At 36.5% G+C, this 20,214-nt stretch overlaps 1 protein-coding gene across 4 annotated transcripts in view; it reads right to left on the bottom strand.

Annotated features, from left to right (window-relative positions):
• Positions 1-1,225: 1,225 nt before the first annotated feature.
• NPEPPS (aminopeptidase puromycin sensitive) overlaps positions 1,226-20,214 on the bottom strand; it is an 86,879-nt gene continuing 67,890 nt past the window's right edge. For 3 of the 4 annotated variants that reach the window (XM_023732806.1, XM_023732804.1, XM_023732805.1), the window contains 10 exons: positions 18,189-18,252; positions 16,112-16,251; positions 14,289-14,423; positions 12,809-13,028; positions 9,442-9,584; positions 8,990-9,046; positions 5,879-5,986; positions 5,201-5,356; positions 4,879-4,926; positions 2,296-2,706 (listed from right to left, as the gene is read on the bottom strand). In XM_023732806.1, coding sequence (XP_023588574.1) covers positions 2,554-2,706; positions 4,879-4,926; positions 5,201-5,356; positions 5,879-5,986; positions 8,990-9,046; positions 9,442-9,584; positions 12,809-13,028; positions 14,289-14,423; positions 16,112-16,251; positions 18,189-18,252 — 1,224 coding nt within the window. In that variant the 3' untranslated portion in view covers positions 2,296-2,553. Of the gene's footprint in view, positions 2,707-4,878; positions 4,927-5,200; positions 5,357-5,878; positions 5,987-8,989; positions 9,047-9,441; positions 9,585-12,808; positions 13,029-14,288; positions 14,424-16,111; positions 16,252-18,188; positions 18,253-20,214 lie in introns of all 4 variants that reach the window. The other variant, XM_004378002.1, reaches the window with a different exon arrangement.

The following is a 20,214-nucleotide window of genomic DNA, read 5'->3' on the forward strand; positions in this document are numbered from 1 at the left end:
AAAATAATTTCAAGGGGTTCCTTGCTCCCTGAAACCAATGCTTAGAAATTACAAGAATTCATCCACCACCACCCATTGTTCCAAAAGGCTTTCCTGTTCCCCGCTAATCAAAAAAGATATAAAACTCTCTGCGGAAAGCAGTGACACATTCATCTTTCTTCCCAGTCTTATTTCCTCTAAAATTTTTAACCAAAAAATAATCAGAAAAGGAAAATCAATAAATGTCTTTTTCTGAGTCTACTTTCTCATCTATAAAAATAGGCATATTACCTACAATAGGGAACTATTTGGAAGACAATAATTTATTAAAACATCTGACATAAAAAGGCTGGATTAAGACTTTTAGAGACCCGAAGCATCAGGATTACGGTGCCCAAGTCAGCATCAGTAGAAAATAGGTAACACACTCAAACTGGATAATTTGAGGAAAGTTTAATAAAGGGACTATTTACAAAGATGTGCACAGGGTTTAGGGAAATCAACAATAATCCAGAGCCAGTAAAAGTAGTCCTTATCAACCCTAGATTTGAAGGAGTTAAAAGAAGGAACTAGAAGCCAGAGAGACCTGCTTGATAGGAGCCAGGGGAATAAAAACCTTGACCAGCCTTTCTCAAGTCTTCCGCTCTTGCGTGAGTGCTACTAATTGGATAAACACAACCTCGAGTTAGAGGGCAAGGGAGCTGGTTAATGCAGTCCCTGTAGGCTGACACCGCCTGGGGCCCAGCACAGAATGGGGAAAGGTTCTGAAGGGGAAATGAAAGATATCCAGCACAACCCCTGCCCCACTATAATTCAAACTACTGAACTTATACAAAACTTACATGTATGCTGAAACTAACTTCTTTCCAGAATTTCTGATTGCAAGGTTGTGTGAGTTTTTCAGTTAAAGGTGAACTTTTCTGTCTTGTCCGTGCCCCTGCTTTGCTGATGCCTTAATCACATGCTCAGACAGCCTAGGGGGCAGCACTGAGCATGGAGCCTGGCACGTGAGCTCCTCAAGAAATGGTACCTGTTGGATCTCAATGGAACTCTTGAATGCTAAGTTTGAGAATCCAGAACTAATTTAGAAGGAATCTTTGGATTTTTATGTTTAGATTCTATTCATTAGGAATTTAGGGCCTGAATTTTCCTAGACTTGAGAAATCTTACGGTAGTGAAGACTGAATCCTACTGAATGATAAGCAAGTTTTTAGTTTCTTATCAAAGGGAAAAAGAAATCAGGACATCAATTTCACATTGACATTTTTATTAACGCCAACTGTTTTTTAATTATTATTTTTTTAAAACAATAGCACAAAAATGTTTCAAGGAAGCAATCTCACAATCTGATGACCTTCTGAAATAGTTAAGCCACACCAAATACGAATTCCTGTTAATAACACACAAAAAAATAAAATTAAAAAAAAAAGGAAAAAGAAAGGAAGGGAATGAGATTGAGAATTAAAACTCACTGGATTGGACAGGTGAGGTTTGTTAGTAGGATACACTGTTGAAGCAAAGAGTGGCACACACAGGCTGATAGTCTTGTTTTTTTAACCAGTTACACTAATGTGTAGGCCCTACAGCAGTGATCACAGACTTCTCACATGCACAACATGAACCAGGAGAAGCCAGTGCTGATACTGTTATGAAGAAGTTGAACAGCTGGCCTATCAGACAACTAAGACCACTTTCAGTAGAATAATTCCTTCAGAAAGATCTGTCTGAAAACCTTTTTATTTCTACTGTTTCACCTACATGTGTTTCAGGGTTCTTAAAAGTCATCTTAACAAAGAAGAAAAACAATGTAAATCAGTTTCTCTTATTTAATGTGGCTATGAAAGATGTTTCCTTATTTCTTTATCTCTAAGAAGGACACCTGGGGGTGGGGGTAGGCAGCTGGGGGTGGAACTAAGGGGAGGAAAAAACCCAGAACAGGATAGACTTTTTTTTTTTTGGCCAAGGGATCACACAGAAGGGAAGGAAGAAAACTACAATCCTTGGTTCAGATTGAGTTTTGCAGGAAAATATATCTTCCTGATCAGTCCCCATGCCAAAAAAAAAAAAAAACCACTTGGATTTATGCACAGATTCCAACTATGTCATACCAGCTATCAGCCTTTCATAGTTAACCATTCCCAGCAATGGGGACTATCCTTGGCTTGTAGGCTGCTTGCAGACCCCATTTCACAAAAATCCTCTTGACTCAGAAGCCTTTAGTTACCTTTCGGTAGGTTATAAAAACAGAAAATCTGTCATTTACAGGAGAGTGTTAAATACTTTTAACCACTGACAAGGCTTCAGGAAGTTTCACAGTTTCGTTATGCTCTATTTTATTACTATCATATTTACATTTTTATTTTTATTTTACTTTTTTGCTGAATTGATGATTTTCCTTTTTTCAATAGAATTTAATTCTGGAGTGTGAGCAGGAACCAGTTAACTACATTCATTGTCCAACCCCCACTGGTTTGAAAGAAGACTCCAAATTCTTGGCATATGAATCAGCTGTTCGGTAGCTCCACCTCATCCCTGCAGTGAAGCAGCAGAACTGCAGCGGCGCACACTCAGGGTTCACACCGTGGGTGGTGAGGCCTTTCGCTGAAGGAGGTACTGGTGGATGCTCTCAGCATCTCGCTTTAGCCAAGCAGCATTCAGCAGGATATTTTCACAACACTGCTGGATGGTACGCTCAGCTGAAGGAGCTGGGTGACTCTCGAAGAAAGCCTGGTATAAAACAACCCAGAATGTAGGAGTTATATTTAATGATCATTCCCAGCAACAGCAAGAATATCACAGGTTATGAAAAAAAATACCCACTGGTCTGTAAAGGATTCACAAGCCTCTCTCATGACAATGTACCACCGTCACCCTCATGCTTTTCTAACCACGTTTACCCTTTTCATCTTTTCACATCACCAGGCTAAAAGAAAACAAGCAACTCCTTGGACCTGTATGTGGGAATTCTTCCTCAAATATTATATGCTTAAAACCTAGTAAAAAATTAATAGTAAAGAAATAGAACCTACTGCTTTTCTTTTAGGCTTGTTACCTAGTGGTTAATCTAAACTTTAGAACCAGATTTGGGACTTAAATCTAGGCTTTGTCATATACTAGGCTGTGACTTTAGTACCTTAACTGCTCTAAATCTCAGTTTTCTCATTTATAATATGAGAAAATATTTATTCCAGAAGGATAAAGAGACAATCTATATAAACATTTAACATAATACCTGGCACAAAGCTTAAATTGCTACTATAACCTAATAATTTAATATTCCATATTTTCACATTTTTCATACAGTAAAACTATTTCTGAGCTTTTTATAATTTTCCACAACGTTTACTGATTAAAGGTTAAATAAATTTTATTTTCTAATGATGTATACCTGGTTTTACAGAAAACAAAGTGGCTCTTAAATACCAACCAGCAAAAGGATGGAGCCTTTCCTTTGAACTAGCTATCACAGGAGTAAAAGAGAGAATCTACTGGATTAAGTCTAGAGCCTTTAGAAACCAATGACCTTATTTACACAGATGACAATGGCTACTGTTCCAAGGCTCCTAATCATGGCTGGGTTCTTAGGGCCTGAGTTAGATACAAGTCTTCCTCCAGTTCCATCTCAACAAATGGTACCACCATTCACATACTAGGAACCTGGGAATTATCCTTGACTTTTCCTTCTTCTTCCTCCAGATATGTTCACAACACAGAGAAGCCACTCAGTAAATATTTACTGAATTAAAGATGAATAAAATCAAACCACTTCTCTTTTAATACTCCATCTCCTTCAATACCACCACTACCCTACTCCAAGCTACTATACCATTCTTGCTTGGACAGTTACCTTTTCAACATCCTCTCTTCCCCATTCCAAACCATTCTCCACACTGTAGCTAGATTGAAATTTTTTATAACACAAAGCAAATCAAGTCATTCCCTTGTTTATAGAACCTTTCAAGGAATTTCTATTCTTGGGAAATTCTTAATATGGCCTACAAAGTCCTGCATGGTCTGGTCAATACCTACCTCTCCAGCCTCAGCTTGGCCACTTCCTCCCCTACATTATAAGCATTTCTCCTTCACAGTACTTACTACCTTTACAATAAAATAACTGTTTATAAAATATAATGTAAACTAAATGAAAGTAGAGACTAAGTCTTTCACTGTTTTCTCAAGAAGATCTGAAATCTTATTCCTAACAATGGCTCATTCAGTGAACCAAATTATACATACATAATAGCTCTCAGAATTTCCAAATTCACACCTGATATAATCCTTGCCTTCAGTAAGATAAAGGAGAAAGTGACACTTTAAAAATACTTAAATGCAACAGAAGCTTAAAGTTAGGATTTTCCTAACTAATCTTTATAGTTTATAGATTTATCCCCCAAATGCTGAACTTTACCAGTTCCAAGTCCACAATGAATTGATTATCCATCTTTGTAAGGGCTAAGAGTCCCTACGTTATTGTCCAGTCTCACTGTGCAAACAACTGGTCTAAGAAGGTCAGTGAAAACAGAAAAGGAACTAATATCAAGGACCTCTGTTCCAGCCCCACTATGTTACTTAATCTAAATAATAATCTTATCATCACCCCATTTTATGGATGAGGAAATGGGCTCAAAAGGGTTAAAAAACTTGTTCAAAGTCACACAGCTAATAAGGGTCAAAGACTCCAAGGTGCATGTTTTTTAAAACCATATTTCAATGCCCCCAAAGATGATCTCAACTTGAAATTCTTCAGACATTACAGCTATCACCTATGCTGTCTTTCTCCAAGCAAAAACAAGGAGATACTAAAGTGCAACATTACCTCAACACTCTATGATTACAACTTGGTTAGTTAATTTTCACTTACTAGATTGAAAAGTGAAAAGTAAATAGTGCTTTCCTTACCTTAACCTCTCCGGCCATTTTGTCAACTGCAAATCCCTCAACCGATAGCTAAAAAAACCAACAGTTTATAATAGTAAGTGCAACTAAGAGAGGCTGGGAACAGCTTCCATTTACCATAGAAACAAATTATTCTGTTCTCTCCCAACTTCAGTTTTTTTATAGGGGATACAAATGTGGGATGAAGAAGCCTTTTAACAAAGTTAGTAGCTATTTAGAGAAACTCTTACAAGAGTAAAGACCATAATCTATGGGTCTAGTGAATCATGGATGTCACTCAATAACAATGACAAGTGAGCTACCGAACATAAAAATTGTCACATACCTTTATTAGTCTGGATATTAAGAATCCTCCCTGGTATCGATTATAAACCTCTTCCCAGTTGTCCTTTATAAACTTCCAAGCAGCTTTCCTTCCATGCTTGCTGCCTCCAGCCACCCCACCAATTACTGATACAGTGTCCTGTGGACGTACCTCTTCCTGAAAATAGAGAACTCAGTATCCCCAAACATCTTCTGATGCCAGAATGGACAGCCTGCTGTTAAGGTACCCAAGTAACTAAAGCTTCATTGAAGACCATCAGTCCTTGTTTTGTGAATAACTAGCACCAGAAGCTTTCAGCAAAGACGAGAATGTTTAACCTACAGATCAGCCAAATTGAGCATGGGGCATTGGAACAGGTATAAACAAACAGATGATCAACAAATACTTGCTTGGGATTTTACAGGGTAAAGAAAGGCACAGGGAAAAGTCAGCTTCCCACTTTTCATGAGTCCCTGTCCTCATAGTTCTATTCTGGAGAATTTGTTTCCTCTCCCAATTATTTTGATTCTCACCACTAGAGGGAGATAATAGAAGCCAGAAAGAAAAGCTCAAGCCAATCTGCCTCAAAAGGAAGCCTCAGTCTAGAGTTAAGGCAGATCAAGAGGATACAGAGTCAAAGACACTCGTCACAGATAATGGGTAATAGTCCTCTCTAAAGTAATTTTCATTATAACTTACTGAAAGTGCAAAGGTGAGGACTTTTTGAATCAGCTCAGATGAAGGAGTAGCCCCAAGGACTCTTTCAATTCGATTTTTCTCTTCCTGCATATCTGCTTGTTTGTGAAGCTGTAAGAAAGAAACAAAGATAGGGATGGTTAGCCCTCCCTTGAAAGCTCCACATATGCTTAAATGAGCTTCTCCCTCCATAAGGTAAATGTTTTGCTCTACATTCTTACTGTGCAAAACTGGCAGGGTAGGAAATTAACAAGAGAATACTTTTCAAGATGCCTGGGCACTGGTCATTTGCCATCATAGTAAATAAGTAAATCACTAGATGTACGTGCTCACTAGATGAATAGTTCTGAGCAGTTTAACATGGCGATCTGAAGAGGAACTCTGTCATGGCCAAATTCTTTACATCACTGATGCCTGGCTAATGTTCTATGGAAAATGAACAAACTCATCACTACTTATACTATTAAAAATCATCAATATAATAATGAAAAACTGAAAGCAATCTAAATATCCAACAGCTGAACTAATTTTATTTATACAAAGAAATGACGCATCATTGAAAGTCATGTTTTAAGAACATTTGATGGCATAAAAATGCTCTTGGAAAAAAAGTAGGGAGATAAAGCAAAATGGTAAAACCCAAACCCACTGCCGTCGAGACGAATCTGACTCATAGTGACCCTACAGGACAGAGTAGAACTGTCCCATAGGGTTTCCAAAGCTGTAATCTTTACAGAAGCAGACTGCCACCTCTTTCTCCTGTGGAGCAGCTGGTGGGTTCAAACTGCTGACCTTTCAGTTAGCAGCCGAGCTCTTAACCACTGTGCCACCAGGGCTTCTTAACAATTTTCAAAAAATGAGCATGAAGGGGGAAAACACCTGAAAATATACCAAACTATTATTAATTAATGGTGGCTTCTGATCAGTGGGATTATACATCTTTTTCAAACATTCACATTTTTTATAACCACAAGAGCGGTAAATGCTTAATAAATATTAAAAAGAGATGTATAAATAAAAAATAAAATTTTACTATATGTACATTACTAAACCAGGAAGGAGATCATATTATACAAGTTATTTTTGTGACCTACTTTTTTGATTACAGGTTAAGTTTTCTTTTCTTCTTTATACTTTTCTAGTCTCTAAATCTTCCATAGTGAATATACAAAACCTTTTTCCCATGATCAGAGACAAAATATATTTTTAAAACTTAGGATTACAAATGTATAAGAGATTCTTCTCCAAGACAACTTAGAGACTCTCTTCACCTTTTCCCCTTAAGACTGAACACTGACCAGTGACTGGAGACCCCATCACAGCTCCCAGTTTCCTCTTCCTTTCCTTTGGACTCTTTTGAGCAGCAATGTGGTAAAACAGATAAGAAGTCAGGAGATCTGGGTTCTAGTCCCAGTTTTGCCTCTAACTAGCTGTGTGATCTTGACTAAGTCCTTAACCTCTCCGAGTCTCAGTTTCCCCATCTGTAAAACGAGGGGAGTGGACAGATGATTTCTAATGTCCCTTTCAGCTCCAATATTCAAGGTCTAAACACTGGCTCTAAGGAAGCAATTTTTCCAAGGAGAAACTGTTATGTCCACTAGATGGCACCAAAACACCACATCTCAAATCTACTTTGAATTAAAGTAATTCATTTTTTATCCTGCCTCATTATTCCCAAATCATCAACAGGAAACAATCCTCCTCATCTCTTACCAACTGGCTTCTTGAAGAACCCTGATTCTGCCCTCATTACAGCTCTTTCCATAGAAAAGCTGAACTATCCTGAGCTCTCTTGTATTTACAAACTCTTATTAAATGTACCCAGTTGTGTAAGTTCTTAAAGGTGGGCCATGACATGAAAATGTCAAAGTATCTGTTATAAAAGTGACAGAACCCCTATTTTTCTCCATACCTTTATGAGACTGACTAAACAAATATAAAATATCCTCTTTCATGTACAAAGAAATACTTGATTTATGGTACACAGGTTCACAGAATATTAAGAATGAGAAGGAACCTTAATGTCATTTAGTTGAAAGGTACACCCAAAATAAAAGTTTTATATTACTAGAAAGGATATCCATCAATAATATAGGTAGTTAAAGCAGCACATTTTGAGGTGCAGTTTCTTAAACAAATACAGTTTACATTTTTTAAAACATTCTAATGATTTTTAACAGCATTTGCTTAAAATTAAAATAAAAGACATTAGATTTGCAACCCCCAGAAGAGCAGTAATCACTGCTCTGCATGGAATCAGAAAAGTGTTCTTCATGCCACTGAAGGTGCAAGTAGTCAAGCACATTCCACTCCTGTCTTTTCCATCCCGCTAAGTGTGGATCTTTTAATGAATGGGCTTTACAGGCTGATGGATGGCTTGGGTATTTGGGCATATTTTACACATTTGATTTGATGGTAATAAGTAGATTCAGGTCCCCTCCCTCTAATGCAACTAATAGAGTCAAGATATTTCCTTACAGACTGATAAACACATGGATTTGCGACTGGAGAAAGCACTTGTTCTACAGTATTACTGTTGATTAGAATTTTCAAACAGATCATTGCCGTTATTCTTACATCCCATGTATAAGGACATGGAAAAGTTTTATCTATATTTTGTCCAAGTCAGAATCTAATTATATGCCAATTACCCTGAGAAAACTACAGATGCTGCGCAGGCAGATGAATTAATTTCCTGTCTATTCATAAGGGGAGCTGGCACAGCTCAAACCATGAGACTCCTGATCCTTAGTAATTCCCTAAGCACAGAAACAAACCTGTCATTTAAAGATTAAAATGGGCACAACACCAAGTATGTTTATATTGAAAGTGAAATTTTTAAGAACTTGACTTTTTAATTAAAATGAACATTTCAGACTTAACATTTAAGATGTATAAACTTATGAGTGAAAAATAAGACTTTTGGCATAGTAGTGGTAATATAAATGAACACATTATACATTTTTACATTTTTCCCCATAGTTTCTTCACATTTGCATATGTGAATGCTACATTTCTTTTGCCAGAACTTTTTTTAACCCATTAAAGCTCATACTCTGTGTACCAATCCAAGTTCAAAAGCAGAAAATGAGAGCCCTTTCCAAATATGCTCACCTTTAGCATAATGTCTAAGGTACTGCTATCACCATGCTTCAAAACAGTCAGATAGACCTATAAGACAGGAACCAAAAGAAGGCATTTGATTAATATTCTAATGTTCAGAAAATCATAAATAATTGGGTGCAGATGTTACATACAGATTGTGGCAAGGAGCTAAAAGCCCATTCAACAACCACAAAGGTAAACGGCAAGTAGTAATAGCAGTGCACACCAGCTCTCTCGGGAATGTGCACTGAAAATCAACTTTCAGCACCACAGTGCTGACTGAGAAACTTCAAACAAATGAGGAGCTGGCTAAAAACCATCTGAAGAGTATATATTAAATACCGTCAGACATGGTTTGCAGATCACTACTTAGATCAGTGTTGGTTACTATTAAGATGTCCCACCCTGAACAGAATGATGCAGTCACCTAGAAATCAAGGTAGTTCATTATGGAAACCTACAGGACTCCTTAGATCAGCAGAAAGAATCTGTTTCCCTTCCACGTGGTCCTTAAACCGACGGCGGGCTTCTTCTAACGTTGCCTTATGTCCTGCTTTTCCTAGTTTGCCCAGAACCAAGCCCCTCAGGAGTGCATCTAGATGACCTGATTGGGAAGTAAAAACAGACATATGATTATACTTAAAAAAAAAAGGGGGGGGGAGACTATTTTTACAAACATATTACCTAGATAGCTGATAATTGTTTCATGTTTACATTCTTGAATAAACACATCAACTGCCTTAATACTTAAGCAAACACTTGATTTAAAATTTTCAAATCATAAGAGTGAAATGAAGTGCTAAACAGGTTAGGTAAGCAAATAAATTTGCTGAATTTGTCTACAGTCCCAAATGTCAACTATGTGAATTTAGTAAATGTTCGCTCAGTCCAGTTAATTACACTGCTAAGGATGATGTGTGACAAGAACAGGATTAGATCATGCAGTTTTTACCCAAGGTTTGGCAAAAGACCACATACAGAACTAGCATGCTCTGTGTACAATAAATTCAAATCTTGTATTTTTAAAATAAAAATATGATGAATCCATTTCTGCAAAGAAGAAATGCAAATGTCCAACAAGCACATAAAAGATGCTTAACATCATTAGTCAATAGAGAAATGAAAATGAAAACTACAATAAGATATCACTTCACCCCCACTAGGGTAGCTATTATCAGAAAAATGGAAAGTAACAATTGCTGGTGAGGATGTGGAGACACTGGAACCCTCATCCATTGCTGCTGTGATTGTAAAATGGTGCAGCTGCTGTGAAAACCAGTATGGCAGTTCTTCAAAAAGTTAAACATAGAACCACCTTATGACCCAGCAATTCCACTCCTAGGTACAGACTTCAAATAACTGAAAGCAGGGACTTAAACAGATACTTGTATACCAATGTTCATCGCAACATTATTCACAATAGACAAAAACTAGAAACAACCCAAGTGTTTATCAACAGATGAGTGGATAAATACAAATAAAATGTGGTATATACAAATAATGGAATATTATTAAGCCATAAAAAGAAACAAAGTTTTGATACATACTACTGCACTGAGGCACCATAAAACATCATGCTGAGGGAAATAAGTCAGACACAAAAAGACAAATATTGTACGATTCCACTAATATGAAATATCCAGAATAGCACAAAGACAGAAAGCAAATTGGTGATTGCCAGGGGCTGGCTGGGGGTCAGGGGGTGAGGAGATGGGGAGCTACTGCTTAAGAGGTACTACTGCGTTTCTGTTTGGGGTGATGAAAAGCTTTTGAAAATAGAGAGTGCTGATAGTTGCACAACATGGTGAATGTAACTAATGCCACTGAAGTGTATGTTAAAAAGAAAAACGGTTAAAATGGCAAGTTTTTTGTTCTGTATCTTTATGACAATTAAAAAAAAAATCTCTCCCCTGATCCCACATCTCTCTCAAGTCTACCCTCTTTTATCTGCTCCTCTTTGTGGCAAAACTCCTTTAAAATGTCTAAATGTGCTGTCTCTAGTTCCTCTCCTCCCATTCTGGAGAATCCACTCCAAACACACTTTCGTTTCCCATCACTCCAAAAAAATGCTAAACACTAACATTTCTCCTTCCTCAATCTGCCTGACTTAGAGCAGCATTTGACACAGCTAGTCACTCTACCTCTGCCTTAAAATATCACTTCTTTAAGGTTTCTCTCCTGGCTCTCCTGCCACCTCACTGACCAATCATCTTCACTCTCCTTGCTCATTCCTACTTATCAACTCAATCTCTAAATCCTGGACTGCCCTCACACCTCTTTGATCCACCTACACTCAGTCCTAGATGATCTCATTCAGTCTCATGGTTGTAAATACCATCCACACAGTGACAACTCCCAAATGTATTACTCAGTCTGGACCTCTAGGCATGACACTCTCTACCTGAACCTCAGATTTAACGTGTCCAAAATCGAACCCGATACCCTTCTCTCACCCAAACCTGCTTCTAGGACAGTCTTCCCCATCTTTGTACACATGGCAACTTCATTCTTTCAGTTTGTCGGGCCAAAATTTGATAACTCTTCTCTTCCTTTCCACATCAGTTAATCCACCAGCAAAATACTTTTCAGTTCTACCTTGAAAATATACACAGAACTTACTATCTACAAGTGCTAGCTCCTTGGCAATTAGCACCTCATTTGGATTACTGGTCTACCTGTTTCCTCTCCTGCCTCCCTTCAATCTGTTCTTCACATGATCAAGCAAATCAAATCATGTTCCTCTTCTCAAAACTCAAATTAGCTTCTCTTATCACTAAGGATTAAAGTCAAAAACTTCTTACTATAGTTCACAGGTCCTATAGGATCTGATCTGCTTCCCATCCCCGACTCCGCCCTCTCAACCTCTCTGACTTCATCCTCCAGCACTATCACTCTCATTCACTCTGTCCTGGCCTTACAGGCCCCTGCTTGTTCTTCTTTGAACATACCAACCATGCTTTTGCCTCAGGTCCTTCTGTCTGGACCATTTTCCCCCTAGATATCCTCACAGCTCTCTCCTTCAGATGTCTGCTTAAACTCAAATGGCGCCTCACTAGTGACAGTTTCTCTAATCACTCTATATAAAATAGTGCCCCATTACTCCTACTCCTCATCTACCTTACCCTACTTTATTTTTTCAGGATACTTGCTGCTGCCTGGCATATTATATATTTAATTATCTGTTGTGTCTCCCACTAGAATAGCCACACAAGGGCAATAGTTTGTATCATCAGCTCCTAGAATAGTACCTGTCATTTACTAGGTGCATAAGTATTTGCTGAATAAATGAAGGAAAGAAATAGAGCTCTAGGCATTACTACTATTGATCTTTCTTGCATAAGATTCCCAGATAAAGACTGATCAGGAAGAAATATCACCTGTATTTATTAGCAGATAGTAAAAATAATTATATTGAAAGCTCTCAAATCACCAGTCCCAAAATTTATATAACAGCAAAAGAGTGAACCTACGAAATATGTTTCATATGTTTACGAAATAATCAGAAAGGAGAGAATACAAGTAGGAAACAAGTAACTTCCTTTAATTCAGCTTACAAGTTGCACTTTTGGTGCAAAAGACTAACTTCCACCGTTTGCTTTGTTCACAAATCATATTTAGCAACAAATACACATAACCATTACTATTTCAATGCTGGTGACCCATGTAACTTTACCAGTAGGCTTAAAAGACTTAAGTCTTAATGGGAATTTCTGGCTAGCCGAATATATAGTAACCTCCAGGAGATTCAAAGACGATGCTATTGATATTGTTAACTATAGCTGAGTAAAAAAGTGTAAATCTCTAACCAATTTTTTAACCATTCATTACCTTCTCCAGGTTTGGGGTCCCAGCCCAGTCTCTCCCCTATAGGTGAAAAGATATCTTTCACAAACTCCTGGATTTCCTCATAGAAGTCTGTGTGGGACAAGAGAGTTGAGAGAATCCCCAGGTTACAGCTCAGGTCGCTCCATACAGTATAATTGGGCTCATTCACAAAAGCCTCCATGACTTTTAGAACCTCTACAGTGCTAATGATTCCAGCTCGAGCCTGGGATAGGAAAAAACATAAATTAAGCTAGTCTTCAAACAAAAACAAAACAGAAACACACAAACACGTATTTTCGAATTATTTACTGCTAGTTAATCATCTTTTTGGTTTAAAGGAAATGAGACTATATAAGCTCAAAAGAGCACTGTTACAATAAACATCCTATTGGGACAGGAGTTCTCATATACTTCTTTGCTATTTATAAAAAGAGCCACTTAAAAAAATTATACTAAAATTCCATCAATTCAAGAAGAATGAAAAGAAAATGGATTAACTTCCTACTTCTATTCTGTTTCTGGGGTCATGGCTTTGTTTTGAAATTTTCTTACTTTCAGAAAAGTTGAAAAAATAGTTGGCGCCTTGGTTTTTGCAGAAGTTCTTTCAAAACTGGACCTGCAAACTGTGTCAACTTAACCTGTCCTTTACTCATTTCTAAAAGAATACAAACAGAAAGGCACAAATTCAGAGCCCTTTGAGAAATAACTAACAGAGTTAGGAAAAAGAACTTCTGTTACAGTCAACTGCACAAACAGCCTGGGACAAGTCTCTCTCAGCAATGAGATCAACAGATGTGAGGTTTTGTGCAACAATGCTAATCTATGTTTATACAAAAGAGGAATCCGAAACTAATTACTGCAGAGGAGAGGGAAATTTCAAGTCCAATTTAAAGGAAAACTAGGAGGAATCTGACAATTTTAGCATAGTCAAAGACATCTAGAAACTACCTAAGCCATGCTGGAGTCATACAGATAATACTACTAACTGCTACTTTAAATCATTTTTGAAACAAAGCCAAGTATAAATACAATTCTAAAGCTAATGGGCTACTATAATTTGAGAAATAATGGAATGCTGAAAAATTCTAGACTTTCCCAGAGAAGTACAATCACTATTTTAGAAAAATATAAATCACTTTGAATTATTTTTTTAAAAAAATCTATCACTAGGCAAATTTCTTTTAGGCTCATGCTTTTTCTATTCAAAAGAAAGAATGTCTGCCTTACAAAAGATAGTTTAACTAAAGACTGCTGCAAAAAATTGTTTAGAAGTGATGAAATGGGATTTGCTTCTGGTAAATTACATAGGTTCAATCTTGTCATGTTAATTAATAATTAGCTGTTTGCTCTAACCCCAAAGGCTAGTTTAACCTTCAGGAAGAACCATATTCTTCTAATTATGGTTTAGTCAAACAACTCCAGAAAATACAAAATCCTTTAACCAACAAAAATCCATCATACTACTTGAATGAGAGGTGCTCACCAAGGAAAAGAGGTCATTCTGTAGTCCAAGTCGATCTACCGGGGGCAGAGAAAGGTCACGAATGCCTGGTAATAAACTTTCCAGCATGGTCGAGCTGTACTGGGTCCGATAAAACCCAACTGTTCCCAGGTTTAACTGAAAAGATATTCAATAAGTACTATTAAACAGTTCTATTTATTTAAATCAACCTTTTGCAGGTGGGAAAGGAGTTCTGGTTTTAGATACATCTGATGAAAAACAACAAAGACCACATACACTAACTGACAGGGATTAAAACAAAACAACACATAAAGATAAAAATCAGCTGCAAAAGACGAACGTAGAGGCAAAAGAAAACAGAAACTTGAAATAGTGAGGGCCAAAGTGAGGAAGAGCAGGAAGAACATGGCAGGCAGGGAGGGAACAAAGTGGGTAAATTTCGATTTCTAATCCCAGTGGATACGTTTACCTTTAGAGAAAATACGTACTATATATAAAAACAAGGAGCCCTAGTGGCGCAGTGGTTAAAAGCTCTTGGCTGCTAACCAAAAGGTCTATGGTTCAAACTCACAGCTGCTCCATGGGAGAAAAGATGTGGCAGTCTGCTTCTGTAAAGATCACAGCCTTGGAAACTCTATGGGGCAGTTCTACTCTGTCCTATAGGGTCGCTTCAAGTCGGCCTCAACTCCACAGCAACGGGTTTGTTTTAATACAAATGAAAACACCTGGACAATGGAATCTGCGGAAGACTAAGTCTTTACAAACACTGATCTATTGAGCCCAAAGCCTCAACAGAATAAGAATTTTCAGGTCCTAAATTTTAAAGAATTACATGGATCTAAAAGGCAATTTCATAAGATTTTTAGATTTACTGACTAATATTATTCTCTATAGGCTATTTACTAAGAGTCAAAAGATATTTTTGAAAATATTATAGAAAAATATTCTAATATTAAAATAATAGCATAAAATAAGTATTTTATTATTTTTATGTAAATAGTTAAAAAAAATCACCCTAAAATTTTAATATAGCTATTATTTTATTGACTCTCTTTTACTGTAGGAATAATACCTTTATTTACTTAATTATAATCACAGTGTACATGTAACTTTTCTTTATTAGAAAATTTTCATATTGCTACATAATTTTCCAGATTATAATTTCAAATGGTAATAGCCCATTGAGTATATTTTAAAAATTAAGAGAGAAAAATAGCTCTTTTCAAAAAAGCACAAAAGTCTGAGACAATGTATAATTTCTATTCAGAACCGACAAAAAAGAAGTTTGCAGTAGATACTTTTATTATGAAAGGTCCAGAGTAGAGAATACTGAAAAGTATTTACTCATTGTTATTTTTGTGAAACAGTTTTTAAAACACTTACCAGCTAAATGAATCTCACATTTCAGTGACCCAAACTGATTCTTAAATGTCTAATCTCATTTGATTATAGTTATACAGATAGGACAAGAACACATCATTGAAATTATACTGTCATTACAATGACGGGGCAGTTTGGACTTGCAAGATGATAAATGTTTTGGTTAATGTGATTTTAGACACAGACTACCATTTTTTTAATCTTTAACCAACTGTACCCCTCTTATCTGTTTACCTACCACTCCCTTACCTAACATACAAGCAAATCTCTGGACAATTCTATTTGGAAACTGGCCATAAATTTCACACAGGAAAGTTTAAAAAAAAATTTTTTTTTTTCTTTCCATGCCCTAGTCTAAACTGAAGCAGTAGAATTTGGAAGCAGTCATAAGATGCCTAAAGGAAGTGAGAGAAGTAAATCAATTTAGGTAGGATAAAAATAGCCATGCTATTTCTGGAACTCACCTTCACCCACTGGTCTGGTCTGACATTTTTCAAAACGATATTCATCTCTGGTTTGTCCATTAGAATTTTCAGTTTGGCGTGGTTGGGATCTTCACTAGTAGAGATTGTGATAGGAACCATCCACTGGGGACAGTCTTCTCCTTAGGCAAGAGAAGAACAAACCGAAAACTTGAAAAAGAATTTCACATGGGAAGAAATGGAAGGTAAGGTGAAGAGAGGGGACTCGTGTCATCCTAACCATGGGCTTGAGTTTAACTGCTAAGTCAATGGTTCGTTTTTAGTGATACATGAACTCTTCCAATACTAGTGCAGAAAGGAAGATAATTTACTAACAAAATCATAAACGTCTAAAAAAACAGAATAGTTTACTCATTTATAGAATCACAAGTGTAATGATTTTAACTTATTCTCTTCCTTTCATAGAGCAATAGAAATGGTAATAATTTTACTGTTGAAATAAATTTTGAGTAGGTGAAAGCTCTCACACAGCATTTAAAAACAAATTTAAAAAAAATCTAACATGCAGTCCTTAACAGGTATATGTTACTGATGTTAGTGGCTGCTGAACCGATTCCAATTCATGGAGATCCTGTGTATATGCACTACTGAAAAACTGAAGGGTTGGATTTTGTTGTTGTGATATATTGGATACATCCCAGGAGCTTTTGGATTCCAACACTGAGGAGTCATTACCTAAAAGCTAAAGTTTTTATAAGGCAGATACACTGTCTTAGATGCCAGACAATAAAACAGACTTTACATTAAGATGCCAAACAAAGGACAGTCATTGCCCAGTACATTAATGGAGCTGTTTTATAAGTTAGACAGCTTTATGCTACCAGGCTAAACCAGAATTAAATCTCCTCTTGACACTTGGATATTTCAGGTTTTAAAGATGCTTATGTTTGGTCACAGAGCATTAGGAAAACTTGTAAAACCCATCAGTCCCACAATGCAGATTACAGGTATGAGGCAGAAAGGGCTACTGCTGACACTTAGGATTTGTTTGGATAATAAATCTGTCATCTGACTTGTCATACATATTCATCACAAGAGTAATTCTCAATGCTAAGGGAGGTTAAGGGCGGAAGTTTGTACCTCTTTACTCCAATAAAGTGCATCCAATTTTGGTGGGTGGAACATAAAAAGGCTTAAGGTGACCCTGGTGGCACAGTGGTTAAGTACCACAGCTGCTAACCAAAAAAAGGTCAGCAGTTTCAATCCACCAGCTGCTCCTTGGAAACCCCTATGGAGCAGTTCTACTCTGTCCTGTAGGGTCACTGTGAGTCGGAATTGACTCGACAGCAACGCGTTTCTGATGAGAACTACTGTTTTAAAGGAAGTGAGAAAGGTACAGAAAAACGCCTCTTGATTTTTCATTTTAATTAATTTTCTGGGTAAAAGAGCCTAATGACATGTGGAAATATATAGAAAAGCAGAGTACAGTGGTAGTTAAGAGCCCAAACTCTTGAAGTGAGACTACTTTTTTTGAATTCTCATACTTAACTAATTAGGTAGGTAACCTCAACCAATTTAACTAACCTAACTGTGCCTCAGCTCCCTCATCTGTAAAATGGAAATAATACCATCTACTTTATAGGGTTGGTGAGAATAGAAAACAAAGGCCAGTTATAGGTGCTTAGCACAATGACCGGTACATAATAAATCTAAATAATCACTGGGCTGGATTTACTTACTTACTATATCCAAGAATTAAAAAAGAAAAAAAAAAAAATTAGTCACCAACACAAACACACACTAAGTCCTCTCTTAGGGAATAAGGTTGCAGGCATCACTTCTTCGGTGTTCCTATTCTTCTTCACTCTTTATAGCCTCCAACAACGCACAGAGAGAAGGAATTTCAAAAACCTAAGAATGTGATAAAACACTAAAAACAGCTCATGAATCACCTTTCCTGATTTCCTAGATTTCATTTTTATTCTATTACCATTTTCTTGTTCTTGTTTAATTCTATTAAAAGTATAAAAAAATGTATAATTATTTCCTATTAGTTGGAACATTACTGGCATATAATCCAAATTCACAGATCAGCTCCCACTGACAGCCACTGGCTTACCAACATATGGTCCACTGGCACAAAACTTCCTTTGGGACAACCTCAGTACTCTGTCATCTTCTACCTAAAGAAGCAAAATAAAGGCTATAGTAGTATTAACACTTTTTTTTTTTTTTTTGAGGGGGAAGGGGAGTGCAACATTTCTGGACAAAGTAGACTTTTATTTGACATTTCAGCCAAATGGCTCATGGGTGAAAAATGCAATGGTGATGAAGACAATACTACAGAATGGGAGATAAGTCACTATTTCTCATTTAGCCTTCAAAATGACAGTACTCTGAATAAAAGGTCAGGTTCTGTGTAATATGGCTCCTCAGAAGAGACGTACAAAAAATTGACACTGAGATGAGAAAAGGTTTCTAGAAGCTTTAAGGTATTAAAGTTTTCAAAGGGATAGTCAATAATAATAAATAACACTATAAAAAATTATTTTAATCTTTATAGACAACATTTCATCTTTTCCACTTTCAAGAAGTGGCAATATTAGGTTAGGACATGGATTCAGTATTTCAGAATTCAATTTGCAGATGACTGATAAATATGAAAGAAACCATAAACCTTGTCAAAGGATGACCTTTGTCGTGAAACACACACAAAATAAGTGGAAGTAAAAAACTGCAAATAACTAAACAGCTAGATGCAACAATGGCATGTTCTAAAAAAAATACTTCAACAACATGCAACTGTTTGTTTCATTTATCATTTGTTATTATGCCCTAGAAGATTTAAAATAACACAAAATATAACAGATTTACAATCACTTACATCAAATGTAAAATTGGGCCAAAGACCTTCAGGGATATAAACTGACTACAAGAGACAGAATTGAAATGTGAAGGAAAAATTTGAGTGAGGACACAATGGCTTGAAGTAACTACTAGGGAACTTAAATAGCACATCACTGATTAGTTACGTATCACACAGACTTCCTTGAAAAAATTGAAAGCTGACTTTTAAACTGATTCAGAATTAAAGCAAAAATATTTAAGTTTAGGGAATGTAAAGCGAGAAACAGATCATAATCAAAATATTACATGCGGCAGAGCTCTCCTATTCTTAAAGCAATTAAGAACCACAGGCAAGATTTGTATTGTAATATAAAATGGAGGATGAGTTTGGCTGTGCTTGCAAACAACAAAACAAAGAAAGCAAAATCTTGAAGTAGCTGTGTGGAAAAGTTGAGTCTCAATAATGCTGGGAGGAAGTGAGGTATTAATGTTCTCTGTTCTAAGTGATAAACTACTATGCTCTTAAAATGTGCTCTGCCTGAAGAAAAAATTACTGGCCTAATATTCTGCTTTATGTATAGTAATTAAACAGTTTAATAGTTTTGAGGTACTGATAGTCTTTGAGGGAATGACATTTCCAAAGGTGAAAGGATCAGTCAATCATCTTTGTGTGCTATTATTCTTAAAACAGGCAGGTAAAGAGAAAACTACTCATCTATATGCAGGGTTGGTGTCAAGTTCAATCTGTTATATTTTGTGTTATTTTAAATCTTCTAGGGCATAATAACAAATGATAAATGAAACAAACAGTTGCATGTTGTTGAAGTATTTTTTTTAGAACATGCCATTGTTGCATCTAGCTGTTTAGTTATTTGCAGTTTTTTACTTCCACTTATTTTGTGTGTGTTTCACGACAAAGGTCATCCTTTGACAAGGTTTATGGTTTCTTTCATATTTATTCATAGATTTATTCATCTATGAGAGATTAGTTCAAAGTAGAGAAAGAAAACTAGAAAGAAAAAGAATGCTCACAAGGGTGCCCCACTAAGCTTACAGGTATTCTTTCCCACCAGAGATGCTCAATTGCAGTCCCTAAATTTTCAGATTCTTGCAGCCACCCTAAGAGGTCCCCCAATGTGTATACTTGATTATAAAAAAATCATACGTTTATGGTTAAGATGTGGCTCTGGAAGGGTATCCTGCAAGCTTCCGCATTAAAATGTCCCACGTAAATTTGAGTCCGTTTTGGAAGTATTCTGTTGACTTAGTGACTGTGATCTGTTAACTTATCTTAGTGA

This window comes from Trichechus manatus, unplaced genomic scaffold (assembly GCF_000243295.1).
Source record: "Trichechus manatus latirostris isolate Lorelei unplaced genomic scaffold, TriManLat1.0 scaffold00054, whole genome shotgun sequence".
NCBI lineage: Eukaryota > Metazoa > Chordata > Mammalia > Sirenia > Trichechidae > Trichechus > Trichechus manatus.